This window comes from Crocuta crocuta, unplaced genomic scaffold (genome assembly GCF_008692635.1).
Source record: "Crocuta crocuta isolate KB4526 unplaced genomic scaffold, BGI_CrCroc_1.0 scaffold290, whole genome shotgun sequence".
Classification (NCBI taxonomy): domain Eukaryota; kingdom Metazoa; phylum Chordata; class Mammalia; order Carnivora; family Hyaenidae; genus Crocuta; species Crocuta crocuta.
In genome coordinates this window covers 6,352,994-6,373,575 of record NW_027527429.1, presented here as the reverse complement: position 1 = coordinate 6,373,575, position 20,582 = coordinate 6,352,994, and the positions used below count along the sequence as shown (strand labels likewise).

The 20,582-nt window shown below is 50.5% G+C and overlaps 1 protein-coding gene across 11 annotated transcripts in view; it reads right to left on the bottom strand.

The window, feature by feature from the left end:
- Nucleotides 1–3,335: 3,335 nt before the first annotated feature.
- Nucleotides 3,336–20,582, bottom strand: part of USP40 (ubiquitin specific peptidase 40) — an 88,374-nt gene continuing 71,127 nt past the window's right edge. For 4 of the 11 annotated variants that reach the window (XM_077757658.1, XM_077757685.1, XM_077757667.1 and 1 more), the window contains 8 exons: nt 19,611–19,737; nt 17,578–17,672; nt 16,172–16,290; nt 11,204–11,269; nt 9,065–9,275; nt 8,829–8,924; nt 5,466–5,560; nt 3,336–5,089 (listed from right to left, as the gene is read on the bottom strand). In XM_077757658.1, coding sequence (XP_077613784.1) covers nt 4,978–5,089; nt 5,466–5,560; nt 8,829–8,924; nt 9,065–9,275; nt 11,204–11,269; nt 16,172–16,290; nt 17,578–17,672; nt 19,611–19,737 — 921 coding nt within the window. In that variant the 3' untranslated portion in view covers nt 3,336–4,977. The other 7 variants (XR_013333595.1, XM_077757704.1, XM_077757719.1 and 4 more) reach the window with 7 other exon arrangements.

Sequence of the window (20,582 nt, the reverse complement as noted above, 5' to 3'; positions counted from 1 at the left end):
GGGTTCAAGTGTAATGCGGTTGCTAGACTTGCCAATACGGCGTGTGCGGAAAGTGGAGCCGACGCTGCTCCCTGTTGAGAATTCCTCCGCCCGGGAAGTTGTCCCGCTCGGGAGGCCGAGCTGCTGAAACAAGTAAACCTTGGAGTGCAGTGGCTCAAGCCAGAGTGTACTTGTTCCTAGAACAGTCCCGGGGCCGGGATGGGGGTGGGGGGTGTTTCAGGCACTCAGGTACCCAGGCCGCAGCCCCCTCCGTGTGTCAGCTGGGGATCTGGCCCGTGTGGCCACGGTCACCTTCCTCCTGGGGTGGTGGGAGCGCGGGCGGGTGTGCGTGAGGTTTCCTGAGCCCACCTGGAAATGAACTTGGCTGGCGGCCCGGCCACGCCGCAGGTGCGGGGGGCGGGGCCGTGGGCCGTGCTCATCACGAGCCTCTGCTCTGGGGCCGCTCTGCTTGAAGGTCCCTCCGTTAACGCACACCTTGCCCTGCTCTCCCCCAGGTGCTTCCCAGGTGCTCGCCTTCCCAGGAGGCACAGGTCGCTGAGGGGAGAGGAGGGCCGGCCTCGGCACGCGGACCCTTGGCACCTCCCGGCTGGCAGTGTTCCGTCGGCCAGCGTGGCCTTTACCTGCTGCCCAGGATGCTGACCTCGCACCTGGAGGCTGACGTCTGTGACCCAGGGACCGTCCTTGGTCCCAGGCGGTGTAGCTGCACGTCTACACTGAGCGACAGCGGAAGGTGGCTTGGGGGAAATTAAGCTTTGGGACGGGGAGGCGAGAGAGGAAATTGAGACCCATCTAGCGCTTCATCCTGCCCCCTCCCCCTCCCGCGTCCCACAGCCCTTTATGGAAGGGAGGACTCTGACCGTGACTGAGATGGTCCTCCGCGCTAAGCGAAGCCTGGGGATGCAGCCGCCGCGGCGGGTTGCGGGTGCGCCCGCACAACGTAGGGAAGACCGACGTGGTTCTCAAGCTGATACCTAGGCTGGCGTGACTTTTGTATTGATCCCGTGTTTAAACTTTTAATATTTTGTTCCTTATGGATTTTTCTGCATTAATTTTGATTTCTAAAAATGCTGTTATTAAAGACAGCTCTGTCTTGATTACTGAGATTTTTGGGCACCTTTGAGTTTTGTGCCCGAGGCCTCCACTCGCCCAAGTCCTGACCCTTCTGTTTTCTGACCTAATTGTGAACGTCAGACCTCAGACTCTCTCCGCATCTGTAGAAGCCACTGCTTGATGCTTCTAATATCAGTTTCCTGTCTCCTGCCCCACTCACAGAACCCCCGCACCATCCAGGTGACGCCAAATGTGCCCTGCAGGTGTGGCATTCTCCAGCCTCTTCTGCAGGTGACCTTAATGATGGGACCAAGCTTTGGCCCAAAGACACATAAATATTAACTGAAATTTCCAGAAAGTTTCCTTTAAAACATGGATGCCTTTCTTTTTCCTCCTGCTGCAAGCCTGGAGGGTAGACATGATGGGTGGAGCTCTAGCAGCCAGCGTGGGCCATGAGGATGGAAACCTACTCCTTGGCATCTCCGTGGTCTCCATGAAGTTCCTCCCCGCACCTGCCACGCTTCTTTTATGTGAGTGAGAACTACGTGTGTCTTGTCTCTGGGTTGAACCTCATTCCCGAAACCTTCCTTCCATAAAGATTTTGTATTTGGAAGGCCAAAGCAAAAGCATAGAGACACGGGTTGTACCTATTATAGAGGTGGGGGGCCAAAGAAGGGGGATCCCCAGGGGAAGGGGGAAGTGGTACAAAGAAAGCTTCTGGGCAGACTGATGCACGTGTGGGGTGGGGTGTTTGCGGGGCGTGGAGGCCACTCTGAAGCCGGGGTGTGAGAGCACGGCCTGGACGGGGCTACTCACACCAGGGGAAGCAGCTCTGACCCCGCCAGCCCTGCCCGCGGTGTCAGACTGTGCGTCCCTATCAGGCAGGAACTCGGGCACAGCCCGTTCGTGGTTTTCGTCACAAAAGCGAACCAGGCGTGCAAAGCTCGTAGAGGAAAAGCAGCTGGCTGGGAGCTCGAGGCTTTGTCGCTCGCGCTGTCGAGGGAAGATCGACTACAAGCCTCCCGAGCGCGCACGCTCAGAGATTGTGTCACCGGGTGATGAATGTGGTCACCCGGCCCCAAGGTCACCGTGCCGGGCCTCCAGGACGTGCACACTCAGGAAGGAAGTGCCNGAACCAGGCGTGCAAAGCTCGTAGAGGAAAAGCAGCTGGCTGGGAGCTCGAGGCTTTGTCGCTCGCGCTGTCGAGGGAAGATCGACTACAAGCCTCCCGAGCGCGCACGCTCACAGAGATTGTGTCACCGGGTGATGAATGTGGTCACCCGGCCCCAAGGTCACCGTGCCGGGCCTCCAGGACGTGCACACTCAGGAAGTGCACGAGTGGTGCCAACCCAAAGGGGAGTTCTCCCGGCGTCCGGCCAGGTCACGTGTGCCCACAGGGACAGCCGACCTCCAGATGGGCCGGAGGGCGGGGGGCTCGCACTGCTGTCCAGCCGCGTGGGTCCCGACCTGCGAGAGGCTTAGCTGTGGTCACCCTCACCCCGCGTGCACTGTGTACCCTGGTGCCGCCTCCGGTTTACAGCGGCTTCTAGGCACCAGCCGCCCAACCCTGAGCAGCTAGGGGCAGCGGACCCGCCGCGGAGACCCCAGACCCGGGCCGCGACCAGGGACCGCATCCCTCTGGGATGGGGGAGGGGACTCGAGTATGGTCGGGGCGCAGGCCGAATAGCGCGGATGGCAGGTGCGGCGCCGTCAGCCAGGAACCATCTGAATGGTCCCGCCCGTGGACCTGCTCTCAGCCCGAGTTGCCGGAACCAGCCTGGCCTGGGTTCAGTGGCCCGGAAGTGAAGCGTCCTGGCCCCTGTGCCGCGCAGACAGCGACACAGGCCACCGTGGGGAGTGGCTGCTCTCCTGGGTGCAGGGGCGGGGTGGGGGGGCCGAGCGGGGAACGGAACCGGAACCAGCCCTTCCTCTCGTGTGCACTTGGCCTTGGGGAGGGAGTGAATTTCCAGGATGTAAATTTTACCGGCCGGAGCGGCGGATGGGCGGGTCACGGAGGACAGAACGAGAGGGGCTGCTCGTGGCCCCCGTGGTCCTTTGCGGTGAAGTCTGTTCCAGAGAGAAACTGGCATCTTCGAAGGCATGGTTTTTGATCATCAGAAATTCTGGTGAATCCCTCCTTTGGCCAGAGAAACGTCCTAGTGGAATGAATGTTCTCTGTAATGCAGCCAACCACTGCCCCTTCTCCAGAAACTTCCCATTTCTTCCAACACGGTTTGCCCCAGGAGTCTGAATTTATTTAAACTTCTGAAGCAGGACCGAGACCGTATTTCTAAATCTGTTTATTTAGCCTCTGACGTGTGTCTGGGAAAAAAAGCGGGTAGAGCCAGGAAACAGCAGGTGCACAGGAGACAAGAAGATCGGCTTATTGAACAAGGCCTCACAGCCCCCGGGGCCCCGCTCCACCCCGACCCGGAGGGACGGAAGGACGGACAGAAGGCAGGACGAAGGCACGTGCGCCAGCGCGCTCTCCGGCGGGAACGTGTGGCGAGGCCTCGGGCTTCTCCCAAGCACAGGTGTGTAGTCACTGCGTCGCTATCTTACGACCGTACAGCGACCGGGCCGCCCACGGAGGGACAGGCTCCAGCCACGACCCCCTCACCTCTGGCGTTGGCGTCACGGGAGCCACACAAGGTGCATCCATGGAGCCCGTCTACACCGCGTGGGAGGCCCCTAGGGTGGATCCAGCGTCTGGGGCCCAAGAGAGCAAGTCAGGCGTCTCACAGCACCGCCGCTTCAGTCCAAACGCGGACACGACCCGGACACGGTGACGCCAGACACGGTGCCTCCCCCCGCGGCTGGGGCCGTGCCAGGGGCCGCCTCCGGGGACCCGCAGCTCGCACCGGTCTTCCCGCCACCGAGTGCGGGCTGGGGGAAGGGGCGCCGATGGCCTCGCGGCAAGAGCTGCCGCAAAGCCTCACATGAGGTAGGAGTGAACGCGTTCCCTTCGCAGCAACCCCGCTCCGGCCCGGCGGGGGGTGCACGGTCCCAGCATCCTCGTCCCCCGGCTCGGGGACCGACGCGGCCCCGCCACGGATGCCGCTGAAGTCTGAGTGTTAGCCACGCTTAGTCAGGAGGAAAAGGATCCTGGTTTACGTTTTCTGTTTGGAGGAAACTCGGGGCCATCGCTCGGCCCACGCCAGGCTTCCGGACACAGGGGCTTTGGCGGCGGTGGCAGCAGCGAGAAGGTTCTGATCGCAGGCAGCACAGGGCAGAGGGCACCTCGGGGCTGCTGAGCCGCCACCGGGGCCACCACCCCTGAGGGTTCCTTCTCTTCAGCCGTGTCCGCTGAGCCCAAGGGGCCACCCTGTCTCCTCATTCTGGAAAGAGAGCTAATGCTTTAGAAACGGTTTTAACTCAGAGGAAAGGGAATCATGTGCCGTGCGGGGGCCAGAAGTACCCTGTGTCCCGGCTCCAGCCCGCCGGCGTGAGCGGAGCTGTAGGAATCCGTGTTAACACACAACCACCGGGTCTGAACAGCGGAGGACGGCCGAGCGTGAGCGCTGCAGGCAGCGGACGCTCCGAGGTTAGCAACGTGCCGCGTTATCCGTGCCCGCAGTTCATGCGACACCGGCGCGTTCTCGTGTACAGTGGCGGCCGGGGGGATGTGCGGTGCGAGGGCAGCGTGTGACCGGCCGCGGGGCGACACGGCCAGATCTGTGCAAGTCCCCCACGGGGACGTGTGGCTCGGTTGCGTGACACAGTACACTTGCCTGGCGGGAGGTGGCACATCCCTCTGCCTGTTAGAAAGCGGAAGGTCTGGAGTCGCGTCCGCAGAAGGCCGAAGGCACACAGCGGCGCTCACGGCAGCCCCGGGGAGCCGTGGCCGCAGCAGAGCCCCCTGCCCACCGCCGCCAGGACCCACCCCACCGGGGTGCGGAGACCACGGGGACGTCGCGGCCACCAGCGTTATCTGAAGCTCCCAACGTGGATGGAAAGAGATGCCTCTGGTGCGCGGGGCCGGCCGGGCGTCTTGGCCCTGGAGCAAACGTCACCGCCCTGCACACGAAGGGCTTCTTGGCTGTGGGAGACAGGAGAGGCGGTCACGGACTCAGGGCCGTGGACACCACGGGCCTCACCAGGGTCAGGAGCTTGGAATGACTCCAGAATTCATTCCAGCTTTTAAGGGTCGAGGTAGAAAGGGCCACAGGGATGTGTGTTTGCAATTTTGACAGGGATTTCCAAACTGTTGAGTGGGAGAACCTCCTTTCTCCCCCCGCCGCGCCCCGCCCCGTGTCAGGACAGTGGTTTTTTGTACACTGTCCACACAGCGTCTCAGACTTGGCGCTTTTTCCAATCTGCCAGGTGAAAATGTCTCCCCGCAGAGTCCTCTTTACCTTCTGAACCAAGTAGAAGATTCACAGGCACACAGTGAGGCTGGGGGAGGCCGGCAGTACCTTTTCTGTTTTCCCAGAGCGAGCTGCCTCTGTGCTGCTTTTCCCAGGTCGTCTCTGGCAGTACTGAAATCTTCGTCATCCTCAACCAGGAGATTCTAGATTTCAAAATAATGAACAGTGTTTTTAGATCTCTTAGACTATGGTTAAGGTGTATGTAAAAAAAGTACATCAACATGAGGAGATCTGAATTCACATGAACTGAACGAACATAAAACATCCTGGAACCACACCCGGCCGCCGATGGAAACGCCCCGCCAGCCTGCCCTCTGCCTCCGAGCGCGCAGCCCCACCGACGGCCGGCGCAGGGCTCGGACGGACGAAGACATGGGCCCAGGGTCCTGCCCGGCTGGGAGCACAGCGGTTTCAGAAATCCTGTCACAGCAGCCACCTCCACAGTGACACTGTGGGTGTCTGTCAACTCCCCAGTGTCCCCACGTTCTCCCGAGGGACCAGACCTCGCTGCTCCTGGCACGTGCCATCGGCTTCATACACGGACATCATTCACCATGAGCCCTGGCCGCCACCGCACGTGGGGACTGAGTACGACGCCAACCCTGAGCGGCGCTCACAGGAACACACGTGTCTTAAAGTGGCAGTTCTGAGGCCCGCCACCTGCCACCCGTGTGACTGATGGCCTCCGTCGTGTGCATTTGGGAGGGGCAACTACGTGCTGAGATACTGAGGAAACACAGGCTTTTGCAAGTTGCTCTCTGGTGGGAAAAACAAATCCGATACAACCTCCATTCCAGTAAGTGGTGCAGGACGTGCTTTTCAAAAACTGAGAAAAGCTAACTACAAACCACGAGGAAATACAGAGGTAACGGGACAGACGTCCACGTCCTCACAGTGCGTGGCCTGGGCGCCGGTTACGTAACTGTATCCCGCCGTCTTGGGGAGAAACGGAGGGGACATATGCGGACGGTGCTTGGTAGACTAAAAAGATGCTCTGTGAACGCTATTAACAGCGCTGACCTTTGGCCACATTTGCTTCATTTCCCAGGAAAACACGGATTCCGTTGCTGGCGCTCCGCCCCCCAGCGGCCAGCGCTCCGTGGAGGTGAGCGCGGTTGATGCCGTCCTCCCTCTGCCCCTATTACTACCCGGGACTGTGGCCCTCAGGGACCCTCTGAGTTTTACAGGGTTTTACATTTCCCATAAATGACCATTTTGTGACTTTGTTTTCAAACTTCGATAACTGGATGTCTGTCTGTGTTGACGTCTGCAGCTCTGATGTATGGGTTTTAACTGCTGTGTTCTAGATCACCAGGTTGGTACTTTCCTTCGTTCTATCTGCCCCCTTTCTGAGGGTCACTGATGGTCTTTCCAGTTTACGCTGACAGTGAGCACTCCGCACACCTCCTCACTCGTCCGTGTGAGCCGAGCCGCCTCCGTCTGGGATCGCCGGGCTGTGCTGCACACGAGTGTCGGCCTGCCCAGCGCAGAGCTGCTCCCGGGGCCGGGCACAGTCCTGCCGGCTGCCGCTCCCCCTTCAGCCCTGCTTCCTCCCGAGAACGGTGGGTGTCCGCCCTCGCCTGGCCATCCTCTGTCGGGCTGCCTTTCCGTAACTGACAGATGCACTTCACGTTGTGGGCCATCATCCCTTATTCTTCGTGGCTGGTCTTTTCACACTTTGTGTCATTTCCTTCGATGAACTAAAATTTTAACTTTTTATTTTTAGAGAGAATCTCAAGCAAGCTCTACACTCAATGTGGAGCCCGACCCCAGGATCATGACTTGAACCGAAATCAGGAGTCAGATGCTCAACCGACTGAGCCACCAGGTGCCCCCAGAAGTTTTACTTTTAGTGCAGATTTACCCATCCTTTTCTTTATGGCCTGTGCTTTTTGTTTTTTGAGAAAATCCTTATGTCTTAGAAGGATTTCTTAAATCTTCTAAAGGTTGGAAATCACTGCCTTTCACCTTTAAGTTTTCATATTGATGTATTTGGTGTGCGCACAACTGGATACAGATTTTCCAGGGCTTGAAGCTCATATAAATTTGAGGACCCTCTTTATGAAGATTTCTTCTGTAAGAATAACCCATTCTCTGAGCACCATTTACCGAATAACCCATTTTTAATGTCGCCTCAAGTACCTCCCCTCCTGCCTGCTTTGTCACTTAGCACCTGGTGAGGCGAGCATCCAGACCATGGTCTTTATTTTATTTAATGTTTATTTCTGAGAGAGAGGGAGACACAGAATCTGAAGCAGGATCCAGGCTCCAAACTGTCAGCACAGAGCCTGACGTGGGGCTCGAACTCATGAACCGTGAGATCATGACCTGAGCCAAAGTCGGACACTCAACCAACTGGGCCACCCAGGCGCCCCTGGACCGTGGTCTTTAAACATCTCAGCTCTCTGCCCTTTGCTCCTCCACATGAATTTATGTCTCTTACTGGACCAGCACTAACTTTAGAAAGAGGGGAAGAACTACTATCTTAATACTGTGAGGTGTCCCCTCCAAGAGCATGACGTTGCTCTATGCCCAACTGAAGCTTTAATACTGCTCAGTATTTCTGTGATCTCTGGAGAGGTCTTCTAGGTCTTCCGGCTGGATGCATCCCTGGGTATCTTGTAGTTTTATGTATACCAATCTTGGAATCTTTGGAACTCTCTTAATGGATCTGATGGTTTATCTGTACAGTCTCTTGAGTCTCCTTTGTAGAAAAACTACATGTAGTGGCTTTATGCTTTCCTTTTAGAATTTCCTTTATTTCTCTTGCAATTTTTGTTTACTTAGTCTTCTTTGGGGCGGGTCCCCCTGCTTATTACAATGCTGAGTGGAAGTGGTGCGTCAGGGAATACTTGTCAATAAGCAATTTCATCCTCAACCAAATACCTGTAAATTCTTAAATCAGGATTAAAATGACTAGTTTTTCACCTAGAAGTATTACTGCGGGACAAAGTAGGTGCGTCCACAGCAGGTGGCGCGGTCGTTTATGCAGGAACAGGACCCCAGTTGAGAGGCGGGAAGCCGTGCGGCTAATTTCAACAGGTACAGAAACAGCAGAGATTTGGTATCTCAGCACTCGTTCAGGATAAAAACAGGAGCAAACTGGAATATGGAAGAAAAGGTGTTCCCCTCACACGGGAACCTGCTGAAAACCTACGGCCCCTCACATAATGGTCAAACTTCAAAAGCATTTCATGTGAGTCAAACCCAGATTAAGGTTTTGATCCTCAGGTCCTACTGGCTCATAACCCAGCTGCCTGGTTTCCCTCTTCTACTTTCCATTCTCTGAGACGATTTACAGAAGACGGGATTATCTGAGCCTCGAAGAGCTCAGAAGATACAACTTCTCTAGAAGATCACCTGATCTTGGTGTTTTACTGAAGTGGTGCGTTTGCTATTAAGTTAACTTACCTTAATACCAATAGTGTCTCCATCTTTCAAGTAATAAGGCGCCCCCTGCAAATTATCTTGCTTTTTCTTCTTTTTCCGCTTGGTAATTTGCTGGTTCTATAGAGAAATCAAGCATCTTGAATAAAGAGAAGTCAGCCTCAGGTCCTCACTAAGTTCCCCAACTGTGAGAAAGCGCACGTGGCCTCGTCACCACACCAGCAAGGCCCAGGATCGCCGAGGAAGGCCCACCACTTTACCCAGCTGGAGACCGGAAGCCACTCGAACTTTTCAGGGAAATACTTGGCGATTTCAATCTTCTCCACAGGAAGAGAGCACGAGTGGGCGATGCACTGCCTCAGGGAGCTGGTGGTCCAGCCCCGGGCGGTGTCCCACACCAAGTCCACGTGTGGGCCGTACGCCCTCTTGCCGGGGACGCGCAGCTGTGTCCTTAGCACCACGTCGTGGGGCCTGCACGGGAAAACAGTCGAGTGTCAGACTGAACAAAGTGAGAAGAACGCAGTAACCATGGGGGAGCGTGATGGGCAAAGCCTCCCCTCCCACTCTGCTGGTTTTTCCCAAGACCCTCTACCCCTCTTCCCTACTCGGACTTCCTTCAGCGCTGACCCAGCCCCGAGGGCGCTGGAGAAGGCTATGGAACAGGTGCCAGAAGCTGGGGAGGGGAGACGTGGGTACAACCACCGGGCATTTAGGGTGCTGAGACAACATGGGATTTTAAGTGACACATTTCTGTCGTGTGGGTGCTTTCACCAAAGGAAGGGGTGGCACAGGGAGGAGGTGTGGCGAGGCGGGAGGCCGGTGGGGGGTGGCTCTGGGGGCTGGTCAAGGACAATCGCTGGGGAGGGGGTCCAAGCAAGTGCACAGCCTGGTCTGCAAAGGGACACACACCACTTAGAACAGAGGTGACCAAGGGTCAGTGTCATTGAGAAAACACTCACATAAACCAAACTTTTTCCCATGACCCCGTTACGAAATCACACAAAATATATGAATTCATACTTGTAAATGCAAATGGCTGATCATTATAAGCCTTTGAGAAATATCCAATCTGACCAGCAATCAAAGCACTGAAGCAAATGAGAGAAGACAACCTCTTCTTATTTATCAGTTTAGCAAACATTTAAACCAACAGTGAATATTTTCAACTGAGGGTGAAGCAAAGTAATGACTACTCATAGACACTGCTTGTGAGAACAGAAATTGGTGTAACTTACCTGGAAAGGAATTTAACTATTTTAAGAAGTTTAAAATGTCTATACCATGTGATCCAGAAACCCCCTCCAGGAAGGTACTCCTGGCCATATGGTGTGTATGAAGAATGCACTTTTCAGGGTGCCTGGGGGGCTCAGTCAGTGAAGCTTCTGACTTTGGCTCAGGTCATGATCTTGGGGTTCATGAATTTGAGCCCTGCACGGAGCTCTGTGCTGACAGCTCAGAGCCATCTTCAGATTCTGTGTCTCCCTCTGCCCCACCCCACTCATGTTCTCTCTCAAAAATAAACGTTAACGTTGAAGAAAAAAGGTTAAAATGGTAAATTAAAAAAATGCACTTCCATAAACTCAGTGGGGTTAAATGAAAGTCGATGGAGGGCTCCTGGTTATGACACAGCAGGTGAACAGCAAGAATGGCGTTCCCACTGCACCAGGAAGAAGCAACCTTGACTATTTTATGATACTGGTAGAAGGGCTTATAAAATATTTTTAATTTTTTAAAGTTTATTTATTTTGAGAGAGAGCAGGCAGGGGAGAGGCAGAGGATCCCAAGCAGGTGCCACACTATCAGCACGGAGCCCCATGTGGGGCTCGAGCTCACGAACTGTGAGATCATGACCTGAGATGAAACCAAGTGCTGGACACTTAAACTACTAAGACATCCAGGCATCCCTAAAAGATTTTCTTATAATGAGAAAAGAAGTAGGAAGGTTGATTACAGACCCCTTAGGGGTGTTTTCTTTTTTCAATAATAATTGACCCTGACGCAGACTACAGCAGTGACCAAAACACTAAGGAAGCGTTCTCACAAGGCTTACGTCCCAGTACTGGGAGACCAGTACATGCATGTCAGCCGGTGTGGAGATGCAAAAGTTGGGGGTGGGGGGGGACAGGTGCTGTCCTAAGTCAGTTTCACAACAGACCACCTCTGCGCTGGTAGGAGCTGGGCACAAGCAGCCTGCTTACACTTTGAGCTTCTTATGGATCCAATGTGCATTTGTGACTGTTTCCATGGAAAACGGAGTCCCACACACCAGACATACAGACGTGGTTTCAGCGGGTGTGACACTGGAGCAGTGGGGGAAAATCCTCACTGCTGGTCACATTGTTAAGTTTTCAGAGCACCACCCACCTGATAAGACATGTATACAGAATAGGATGACTTACCCCAAGTTTTCTTCTTTCTGAAGGGGCTCTAAACAGATCTCTGTTTTCCTTCCCAGTTTATATTCCCTGATAAAAGAAATGAAACAAAATAGTACTCAGTGACATTTAATTTTTTAGATTTTTGGGGAGAAAATTCTAAGCTTTCTTCTTAAGCAAAAGAATATACTGAATGAGAACACTCAGTATTTGAGAGGCAACTATGAACAAACGGATGCCAACAAACTGGACAAGCTGGAAGAAATGGATGAATCTTGGAACATACTAGACTTAGTATACACTAAATAGAAAATCTGAACAGACCAATGACTAGCAAGGGAACAGAATCAGTAATCAAACACCTCCCAACAAAGAAAAGTCCAGGACCTGATGGTTTCACTGGTGAATTCTTTTTTTGTTTTTAGTTTTTTAATGTTTATCGTTGGGGAGGAGCAGAGAGAGAAGGAGACACAGAATCCCAAGTAGGCTCTGCACTGTCAGCACAGAGCCCAATACAGAGCTCAAACCCACGAACTACAAGGTCATGACCTGAGCCGGAGTTGGATGCTTCACCAACTGAGCCACAACAGGCACCCCATACTGGTGAATTCTAACAAACACTTCAAGAATTAGTACCAATCCTCAAGCGCTTTCAAAAAACAGAAGAGGGACCATTTGTAAACTTCTATTATGAGGCCAGCATTACCCTGATACAAAACCAGACATGAACACAGATGCAAAAATGCTCAACAAAATATTAGCAAACCGAATTCAACAGTACATGAAAAGAATCCTATGCCATGATCAAGGAGAATTTATTCCGGGGATGCAAGAGTGGTTCAATATCTGCAAATCAATCAGTGTGATACAGTAACAAAATTAAGGGTAGATATCATCTCAGATGAAGAGAAAGCATATGACAAACTTCGACATCCTTTCATGATAAATATTTTCCACACACTGAGGAGAGGCAAAACGCAACCCGACATAATAAAGGCCACATACGATGAGCTCACGGCTAATGTGCCGAGAGGGGACTGTCCGCAAGCCCTTCCCCCAGCGTCAGGAGGAGAGGCGTGCTGCTGTTCAGCACGGTGCTGGCAGTGCTGCCGAGAGCAGCCGGACACGGAGAAGAAAAGGCTTTCCAGTCAGAAAGGAAGCAGCACACTGGTCTCCAGATGACATATTATATATGGAAAACCCTGAACACCAAACAACAGTTAGAATAAATGAATTCAGTGAAGTTTCAGGATACAAAGTCAAAATACAAAAATCACTTAATGTTTTTTACATACTAACAGTGAACTATCAGGAAGACAAATTAAAGTCCCATTTACAAGAGCACTGAAGAGAATAAAATGTGAAGAAATGAATTTAACCCAGGAGGTAAAAGATCGATACACTGCAAAGCACTGATGACAGAAACTGAAAAGACAAATAAATGGAAAGAAATTCCTTATTCATGAATTGGAAGAATATTGTTAAAATGTCCACATTACCCAGCTATCTATAGATTCAACACAATCTCTATCAAAAGTTCAATGGCGTTTTTCACTGAAACAGAAAACCAATCCTAAAATTTGTAGGAAACACAAAGGATCCCAAAGAGCCAAAGCCATCTTTTTAAAAAAAATTTTTTAATGTTTATTTCTGAGAGAGAGACAGCATGAGCAGGGGGTCAGAGAGAGAGGGAGACACAGAATCCAAAGACAGGCTCCAGGCTCTGAGCTCGCTGTCAGCACAGAGCCCAATGCAGGGCTTGAACCCAAGAACCATGAGATCATGACCTGAGCTGAAGTCGGACGCTCAACGGACTGAGCCACCCAGGCGCCCTGAAAGCCATCTTGAAGAAGAACCAAGCTGGAGGCTTCACCCTCCCTGATTTCAAGCCACAGTAATTAGAACAGTATGGTTTTGCCATAAAAACAGACACAAAGACCAATGGGAAAGAACAGAGCCCTCAGAAATAAACCCGCGCACATATGGCCAGTGAATTTACAACAAAGGAGCCAAGTGTGTGCACCGGGGGGAGAGTCTCTTACACAGACGGTGCTGGGAAAACCGGACACCTGCGCGTGAAGCAACGAGGCTGATCACCATCTTACACCGCACACAAAAATCCACTCAAAATCTTCCTTGGAAGCCGATCGGCTTCTCGCCTTTCGCTGCTGCCTCTTACGATCAAGGGAGAAGCAAACGGTGGGGGATCCGGGCAGAGGCTCAGGCCGGTCCCGCTCCCGGAAGTGGTCCCAGTGGCCGGGGAGGGGCTGCAGGCCGCTCTGCTCTGCGCAGCAGACAGGGACAGCTGCCGGCACAGCCGGTGCCTCAAGCACTCCTGCCGCCAGGCGCGTGGGCGACATCGGCCCGTCCTGTTCTACCAAGAGCGGCACCGCCCTACGAGAAATGACTACCAGACTTTGTACCCTGTGTTTTGCCTTAACAACATTCTGTTTACTCTCTGTGTGCTGAAGTGCTGTAAGGACACGGGTTTCAGTCACAGCTGAACACGTGATGTGGACAGAGCTCTGGGTTTGTGATATTCTATCAGAAACACTTTTATCGTATCTGTAAAATACAACATATATATGCATATAAGTGTTCTCGTTGCCTCTTCCATGGCAAAGAAAAGAAAAAAAAAAAAGAATGAAAAAAAAAACTGGGAAAAAGAAATCAGGCTCCTAGCAGCTACTGTGTAGAAATTTCTCCATACTTCTAATTTGCTGAATGAAGAAAAAAATCTTTTATTTGTGATATTTTCGGAGATATTTGGTCTAGTATGGTATATTTAACACAAACTTAAAAGAAAAAAAACTCAAAATGGATTAAAGACTTGAACAAAAGGCCCCACACCACAAAACTCATAGAAGAAAACAGGGGGTAGGCTCCCTGACACTGGCCTTGGCGATGATTTTTTGGATTTGATACCAAAATGAAAAGCAAGAAAAGCAAAAATAAGTGGGACTGCATCAAATTAAAAAGCTTTTTGCACAGCAAAGGAAACCATGAACCAATGAAAAAGCAACCTATGAAATGGGCGAAAATACCTGCAAATCATCTGTGTGATAAAGGGCTAAGAAAGAACCCATATGGGCTGAGCTGAGGGGCTCAGTCAGTTCACCATCTTGACTTCGGCTCCCTGTGCTGACAGCTCAGGGCCTGGAGCCTGCTTCAGATTCTGTCTCTCTCTCTCTCCGCCCCTTCCCCACTCATGCTTTGTCTCTCTCTCTCTCAAAAATAAATAATAATCATTAAAAAATGTAGGTAGGAAGGAAGGGAATGAGGGAGAGAGAGAAAGAACCCCTATGGCTCAAGGGCAGAAAACCTCCCAAAGAGTCCAGTTAAAAACATGGGCAGAGGAACTGAAAACTTTCCCGAAGATCTACAGATGGCCAAAAGGTACGGGAGAAGGAACATCACTCATCATCAAGGAAATACAAACACAACCACAGCACAACAGCACCGCCCGCCTGGTGGAATGGCTACTAATGGAAAGAGGAGATAACTGCTGGCGAGGGTGTAGAGAGAAGAGAGCCCTGTGCACTGTCGGTGGGAATGTAAATTGGTGAAGCCAATTTTTTGGAGGTTCCTCAAAAAATTAAAAATTTAGAAACAACCTAAGTGTCCCTCACGGACAATGATACAGTGAAAATAGATGTAAGCGATAGATGGTCCCTCAGCCATGAGAGAGGAGGACAGCCTATCATTTGTGACAGCATGGATGGCCCTGGAGGGCATTATGCTAAGAACGTGGAGTGAGACAGAGACAGATAAATCCTGTATGGTCCCACCAACATGTAGAGTCTAAAAAAGCCAAACTCCTAGAAACCTAGAGTACGTGATAGTTCGAAGTCTGCGGGGGGTGGGGTGGGGGTGGTAAAGAGGAGGTGCTGGTCAAAGAGTCCAAACGTCCAGTAGGAAGATAAGTGAGTTNAGAACCCCTATGGCTCAAGGGCAGAAAACCTCCCAAAGAGTCCAGTTAAAAACATGGGCAGAGGAACTGAAAACTTTCCCGAAGATCTACAGATGGCCAAAAGGTACGGGAGAAGGAACATCACTCATCATCAAGGAAATACAAACACAACCACAGCACAACAGCACCGCCCGCCTGGTGGAATGGCTACTAATGGAAAGAGGAGATAACTGCTGGCGAGGGTGTAGAGAGAAGAGAGCCCTGTGCACTGTCGGTGGGAATGTAAATTGGTGAAGCCAATTTTTTGGAGGTTCCTCAAAAAATTAAAAATTTAGAAACAACCTAAGTGTCCCTCACGGACAATGATACAGTGAAAATAGATGTAAGCGATAGATGGTCCCTCAGCCATGAGAGAGGAGGACAGCCTATCATTTGTGACAGCATGGATGGCCCTGGAGGGCATTATGCTAAGAACATGAAGTGAGTGAGACAGAGACAGATAAATCCTGTATGGTCCCACCAACATGTAGAGTCTAAAAAAGCCAAACTCCTAGAAACCTAGAGTACGTGATAGTTCGAAGTCTGCGGGGGGTGGGGTGGGGGTGGTAAAGAGGAGGTGCTGGTCAAAGAGTCCAAACGTCCAGTAGGAAGATAAGTGAGTTCTGAGCCTCTAATGTACAGCACAGCTCTTACAGTTGACATTATATTACATATTTGAAAGTTGCTAGGTGAGCAGATCTTGAAATTCTTACCATGAAAAAGAAAACGGTAATCGTGTGATACGATGCAGGTGTTCGCTGATGCTATAGGCAGCAATCATTTTAAATTTACACAGGGTTGTATGTCAACTGTATCTCAATAAAGCTCAAAAAAACCTCAAAATTTGGTTCATGGTATCTGAAGCATAGTAAAAACACACGAAGCTATGTTTATGCTTACAACACGGCAAACTAAAGGCCCAGAGGTTCTGATTCAAAGCGCCCCCCTGACAACAGGCTATGTGACTCCTCCCAGCAGCCCCCTCAGCACCCAGCACCGCAGCGGTGGAGGAAAGGAAGACAGAGCATCGAGGGGGGACCTACTTGAGCCGCTTCAGGTTGATCCGTAAAAGCCTGCTGGGGCTCTTACTTTCCAGGGTCCAGGCTCTGAGGAAGGCTGGGGACGGGATGACGAAATCGGAGGAAGGGGACAAGGTCATGGCCTAGAAAAGAAACAGACATTTCTCCAATGGTTCGAAAAAGCAGTCCTGCAAAGCATATTGTTTCGGACGAAACTGAAGCCCTACACAGTGTCATCTGAGGTAAAGAGTATCTCGCATAATGATAAAAATCTATCAGAAAAAAAAAAATCACGGGGACATCGCTTGAATGAAATCAACTCAGTCACTGTTGTACTCCTCTCTAGGGAAAGCAGCTTGCGGGATAAGCGAATTTTCTATTGAGCCACAAGCTCCTTTTAAATGTTTTAGAAAATGAAACGTAGAAATTAATTTCTATGTGAGTATAACTCACAAGCAAGGGGTTCCTCAACCACTTTCTTTAGTGCTAATGCAATTCTTCAGAGTTTCCTCTGTCAGCGAAAGAAGTTGAATGTGAAATGTTTCAGAATCTTTGGATGCAACTGCAGGCCTTAACTTCTGCATTGGTTTTGCAGGGGCTGAGAACTAGTTATAGATTGAGGTTGTAGGATATAAAATGGCCAGTGTTCGCTTTTTATCTACAGACAGCAATTTTGTGTGCCTAAATCTAAGAAAAAAAAGTCTCCCCTCTTGTTCTCATGGGTAAGACCATTTGCTGCTTCTGAGGAAGGTTATTTCATACGCTGAGGACACACAGGAAAGTCAAGTGTCAGCAACGGATACTCAATTGTACAGCCCGATGTGTTTTTCCTTTAAGAGGAAGAAGGGATGTCCAACAACAGTAAGATGCTTCTTAAGCATTTTGTGTGGTTTTCAAGCCAACCTTTCCATTTGGACCAAACACTCTCTCTCTATGAATGTTAATACAGGAGGAAATGATACAGTGTCCAGGTTAACACCCCACCGTAAGGCTGATGTCCTGACCTCCTGGGAGACTGATAACACGTCTTTGAACTGACAACATTTAACAAGTGGATCACAATGATACAAAAACAATGTAAAGAAATGAATGCTTTACAGATGTTTCAACAAATCATGTTTCCTTAAAAAAATCAAAATGAACATAAGTTGCAAGTCACTGAGGACAAATTGAAATGAAAGCACACAGCATGCCTGTCAGAGTGGGGAGTAAATGAAAGCCACAAGGCCAAGTGGCAGAAACAAATACCAGGGGCCGTCTGAGCCATATGCGTGGGTCACCTGTTGGGTACTTACCACCGAACATGGCATATAACTCATGCCATATCAGAACAGACTGTAAGTGAGGGAAGAGGAAATAGAAGAAGAGATTAATATCTCACTGGAAGAAGCCAGGCCACCACTACCGTGCACCACAGGAGCAAGTCTGACCTGGGCCTTCAGCTCCAGCAAGGTGGCCTCTTCTGAGATCTCGAGGTCCCCCACATGGCGGAGGGAAGCCTCTGCATACAGGTCACCTGGAGCGCCTACAAGGGACAGAGCTGGAGGTCAGAGACGAGCTTTGCACGTATCCACTTCCTATTTCTGAAATATGTGCCATGTTTTGATTTCATAAACAGGATTCATATAGCTCCATTCAAGAAACTACAAATCCGAGTCCCTCGGATTGGGCCCCTGGTGACTTCAGAGGGAAGCCGCGCCTGGGAGACGGGCAGGGAGGGAGCGCACTGTGGGCGCAGTGCCACGGTTCTCTCAGTGGGACGGGTTTGAGGAGTCTCGTGCTGTGCTGTCTGCCTAGAACAGTCTTCTCTCCTCCGCATTTTCTCCTTACTCAGAAAGGACTTTCCTGGTAGGATCCTCCGCCCTTACTCTTTATTTCACTTTCCTGTTTCTCTCATAACACTCATCCCGACACGATATCCTTTTGTCTGTTTCCTGGTGTGACAGCTTTCCTGATCTGTGTCCCCGAAAGAGTGTCAATCTCCAGAGGGGCAGGCATTCTCTGTCTACCCTACTGGTCTTTCCAGTGACTGGGATGGTGGCCGCCACATAGTAAATGGCCAGCAAATGTTTACTGGACTTTCTACATTGGTTTTAGAAAGGCAAAACCAAAACGTTCTCTTATCTAACTAAAACTCTAGATATAAAAATTGGTACTAAATGTAAAACTCATTTTTGCTTTGATGATTGCTGGGCACATTGCCAACACACAGAAATCAGATGAAGTAAAAGAACTCTTTGTGAGTGGTTCTTACGTCTTAAGGACGCCATGAGCTGGTGCCACTGGAAGATACTTTTAGGAAACTCTCAGGAGTGAAAACATATTTCCCGTGTGTTGTCATATAGAAGGACTTTCAAAAAATGAACTTTCTGGGGGGCGCCTGGGTGGTTGAGCATCCAACTTCAGCTCAGGTCATGATCTCATGGTCTGTGAGTTCGAGCCCCGCATGGGTCTCTCTGCTGACAGCTCAGAGCCTGGAGCCTGCTCCCGATGCTGTGTCTCCCTCTCTCTCTCTCTGCCCCTCCCCCACTTGTATTCAGTCTCTTTAAAAAAAAAAAAACAAACAACAACTTTACTTTCATGGAGAAAGACACTGCTTTTTAAGTTTGTATCCAATTCTGTATGTAATTATTGTCCTATCACCAAAGCATTTGTAGAATTAGTACATGTGTAATGTAACCCAAAGAAACAAAAAAACTTAATGCCAATTTCATAGGTAATCAAAATGAAGTATTTTATTGCTCCTTACGTAGAATCCTAGCTTCAGAGTAAGGAGACAACAATATGACTCATTTGTGTTAATTTCCGGTCTGAGGCTTAAAAGGTAAAAAGCAGCAGTGAGTGTGTGTAATACTCCAAGGCACCAGAAGAGCTAAATAATGAAGTAAAACACAATGCAAGGAAAAAATAAAGAGCTGGTCCTACCATCCATGTATTCCTTAGTTAGGAGGTAAATTAACTTGTGCTTTCTGGGTAATGAAGTGAAAATCTGTTTACAACGCACGTCAGCTCCCTGCTGGTGGCTTCTTGCTCACTGTGACGTGCGTGGCCAGTTTCGTCTGTGGAGAGCGAGCGAGAGGACGGCAGCGCTCACACCCAGTGCTTCCCCTCACAGGCCCCAGGTGACGGGCGGTGCCCGGGGTCCTGGCGGGGGCGCGGAGGAGCCCCTGCGGGGACGGAAGGCTCTGTGTCCCAGCCTGTGATAACTCACGGGCCAAAGTGCATGAGGACCAGGAGGGTGCAGACCTGATAGCCTAGTAAGGGCACCGAGAGCCGGCACCTTACGGGGCACGAAGCACTGCAGGAAAATAGGACGGTGTTAGTGGGGAAGGAATTATTCGATAAACAGGTTTTGATTTTCAGCCTTACACTGAAGACACGTACTTCCTTTGCCTCTTGGAGCAGAGGAGTCACTTTAGGACATGTCTTGGGGACATGCTGGCTGCTACAGCTCTGGTCTCACCTTGGGTGGAAGCAGCTCTCCAGGCCCCACCTAGCGAAGGGGTGCCGTTCATCTGGTCCTCAAGACTCTTCCAGTGACCCGAGGGACCCCCAGGCTGATACCACCAGATGGGCACCTTCAGGAAACCCTGAAGAATGGAGGTGACATACACGCATTGAGTGAATTTCTACTTCCACAGAGAGAAATGCCTTGATAATGGAAAATGTTCCTGAATTTATTATTTTTCCTTTTAGATTACTAACCGCCATATACTACATCTGTTTATGTTTTTACAATCAAAAGGTTAAGACCAGAGCTCCTGGTGACTCAGCTGGTTAAGCACCCGACTCTTGATTTAGACGCCGGTCATGAACTCGTGGTCTGTGAGATCAAGCCCCGTGTTGGGCTCTGCACTGAAGGCATGGAGCCTGCTTGGGATTCTCTCTCTTCCTTGCCCCTCTCCTGCTTGCTCTCTCTACCCCAAAATAAATTAAAGAAAAATAGTTTAAGGTCATAAAAATTAGTCTTTGGGATGATGGGGACCCAATGTTCTTTGCTTGGAAGTATCTTACCACAATAAATGACAAGCATAAACAAAATAACAAAATATGTGGCAGAACAAATTGTACAAATATTTCCAGGTGTTGTAAGAGCACCACAAAATGCCCCGCCCCCGTTAGAAGCAGTTTTCACTCATTAAAATTCCTATAGGAACTTGATAAAGAAGTAAGAACCTACTGTTAGAGTCCTGTATACAAACTACAGGAAATAAAGCTGCTGTATCAGCCTGCATACACAAAGCCACAGGAGCAAATTGTTTATGGTGGCAAAACCCACAAACCAGTTACAATATGGTAGGCCGCAACTTTTGACAAAGCGATTTCAGTTCTAGGAACTTATCCTGTAGATCTACACATGCAAAATAGCATATATGCGATATTTTTTGCAGTGTTTTTTTGTATCAACAAAAGACTGGAAGCTATCTAAATTCCT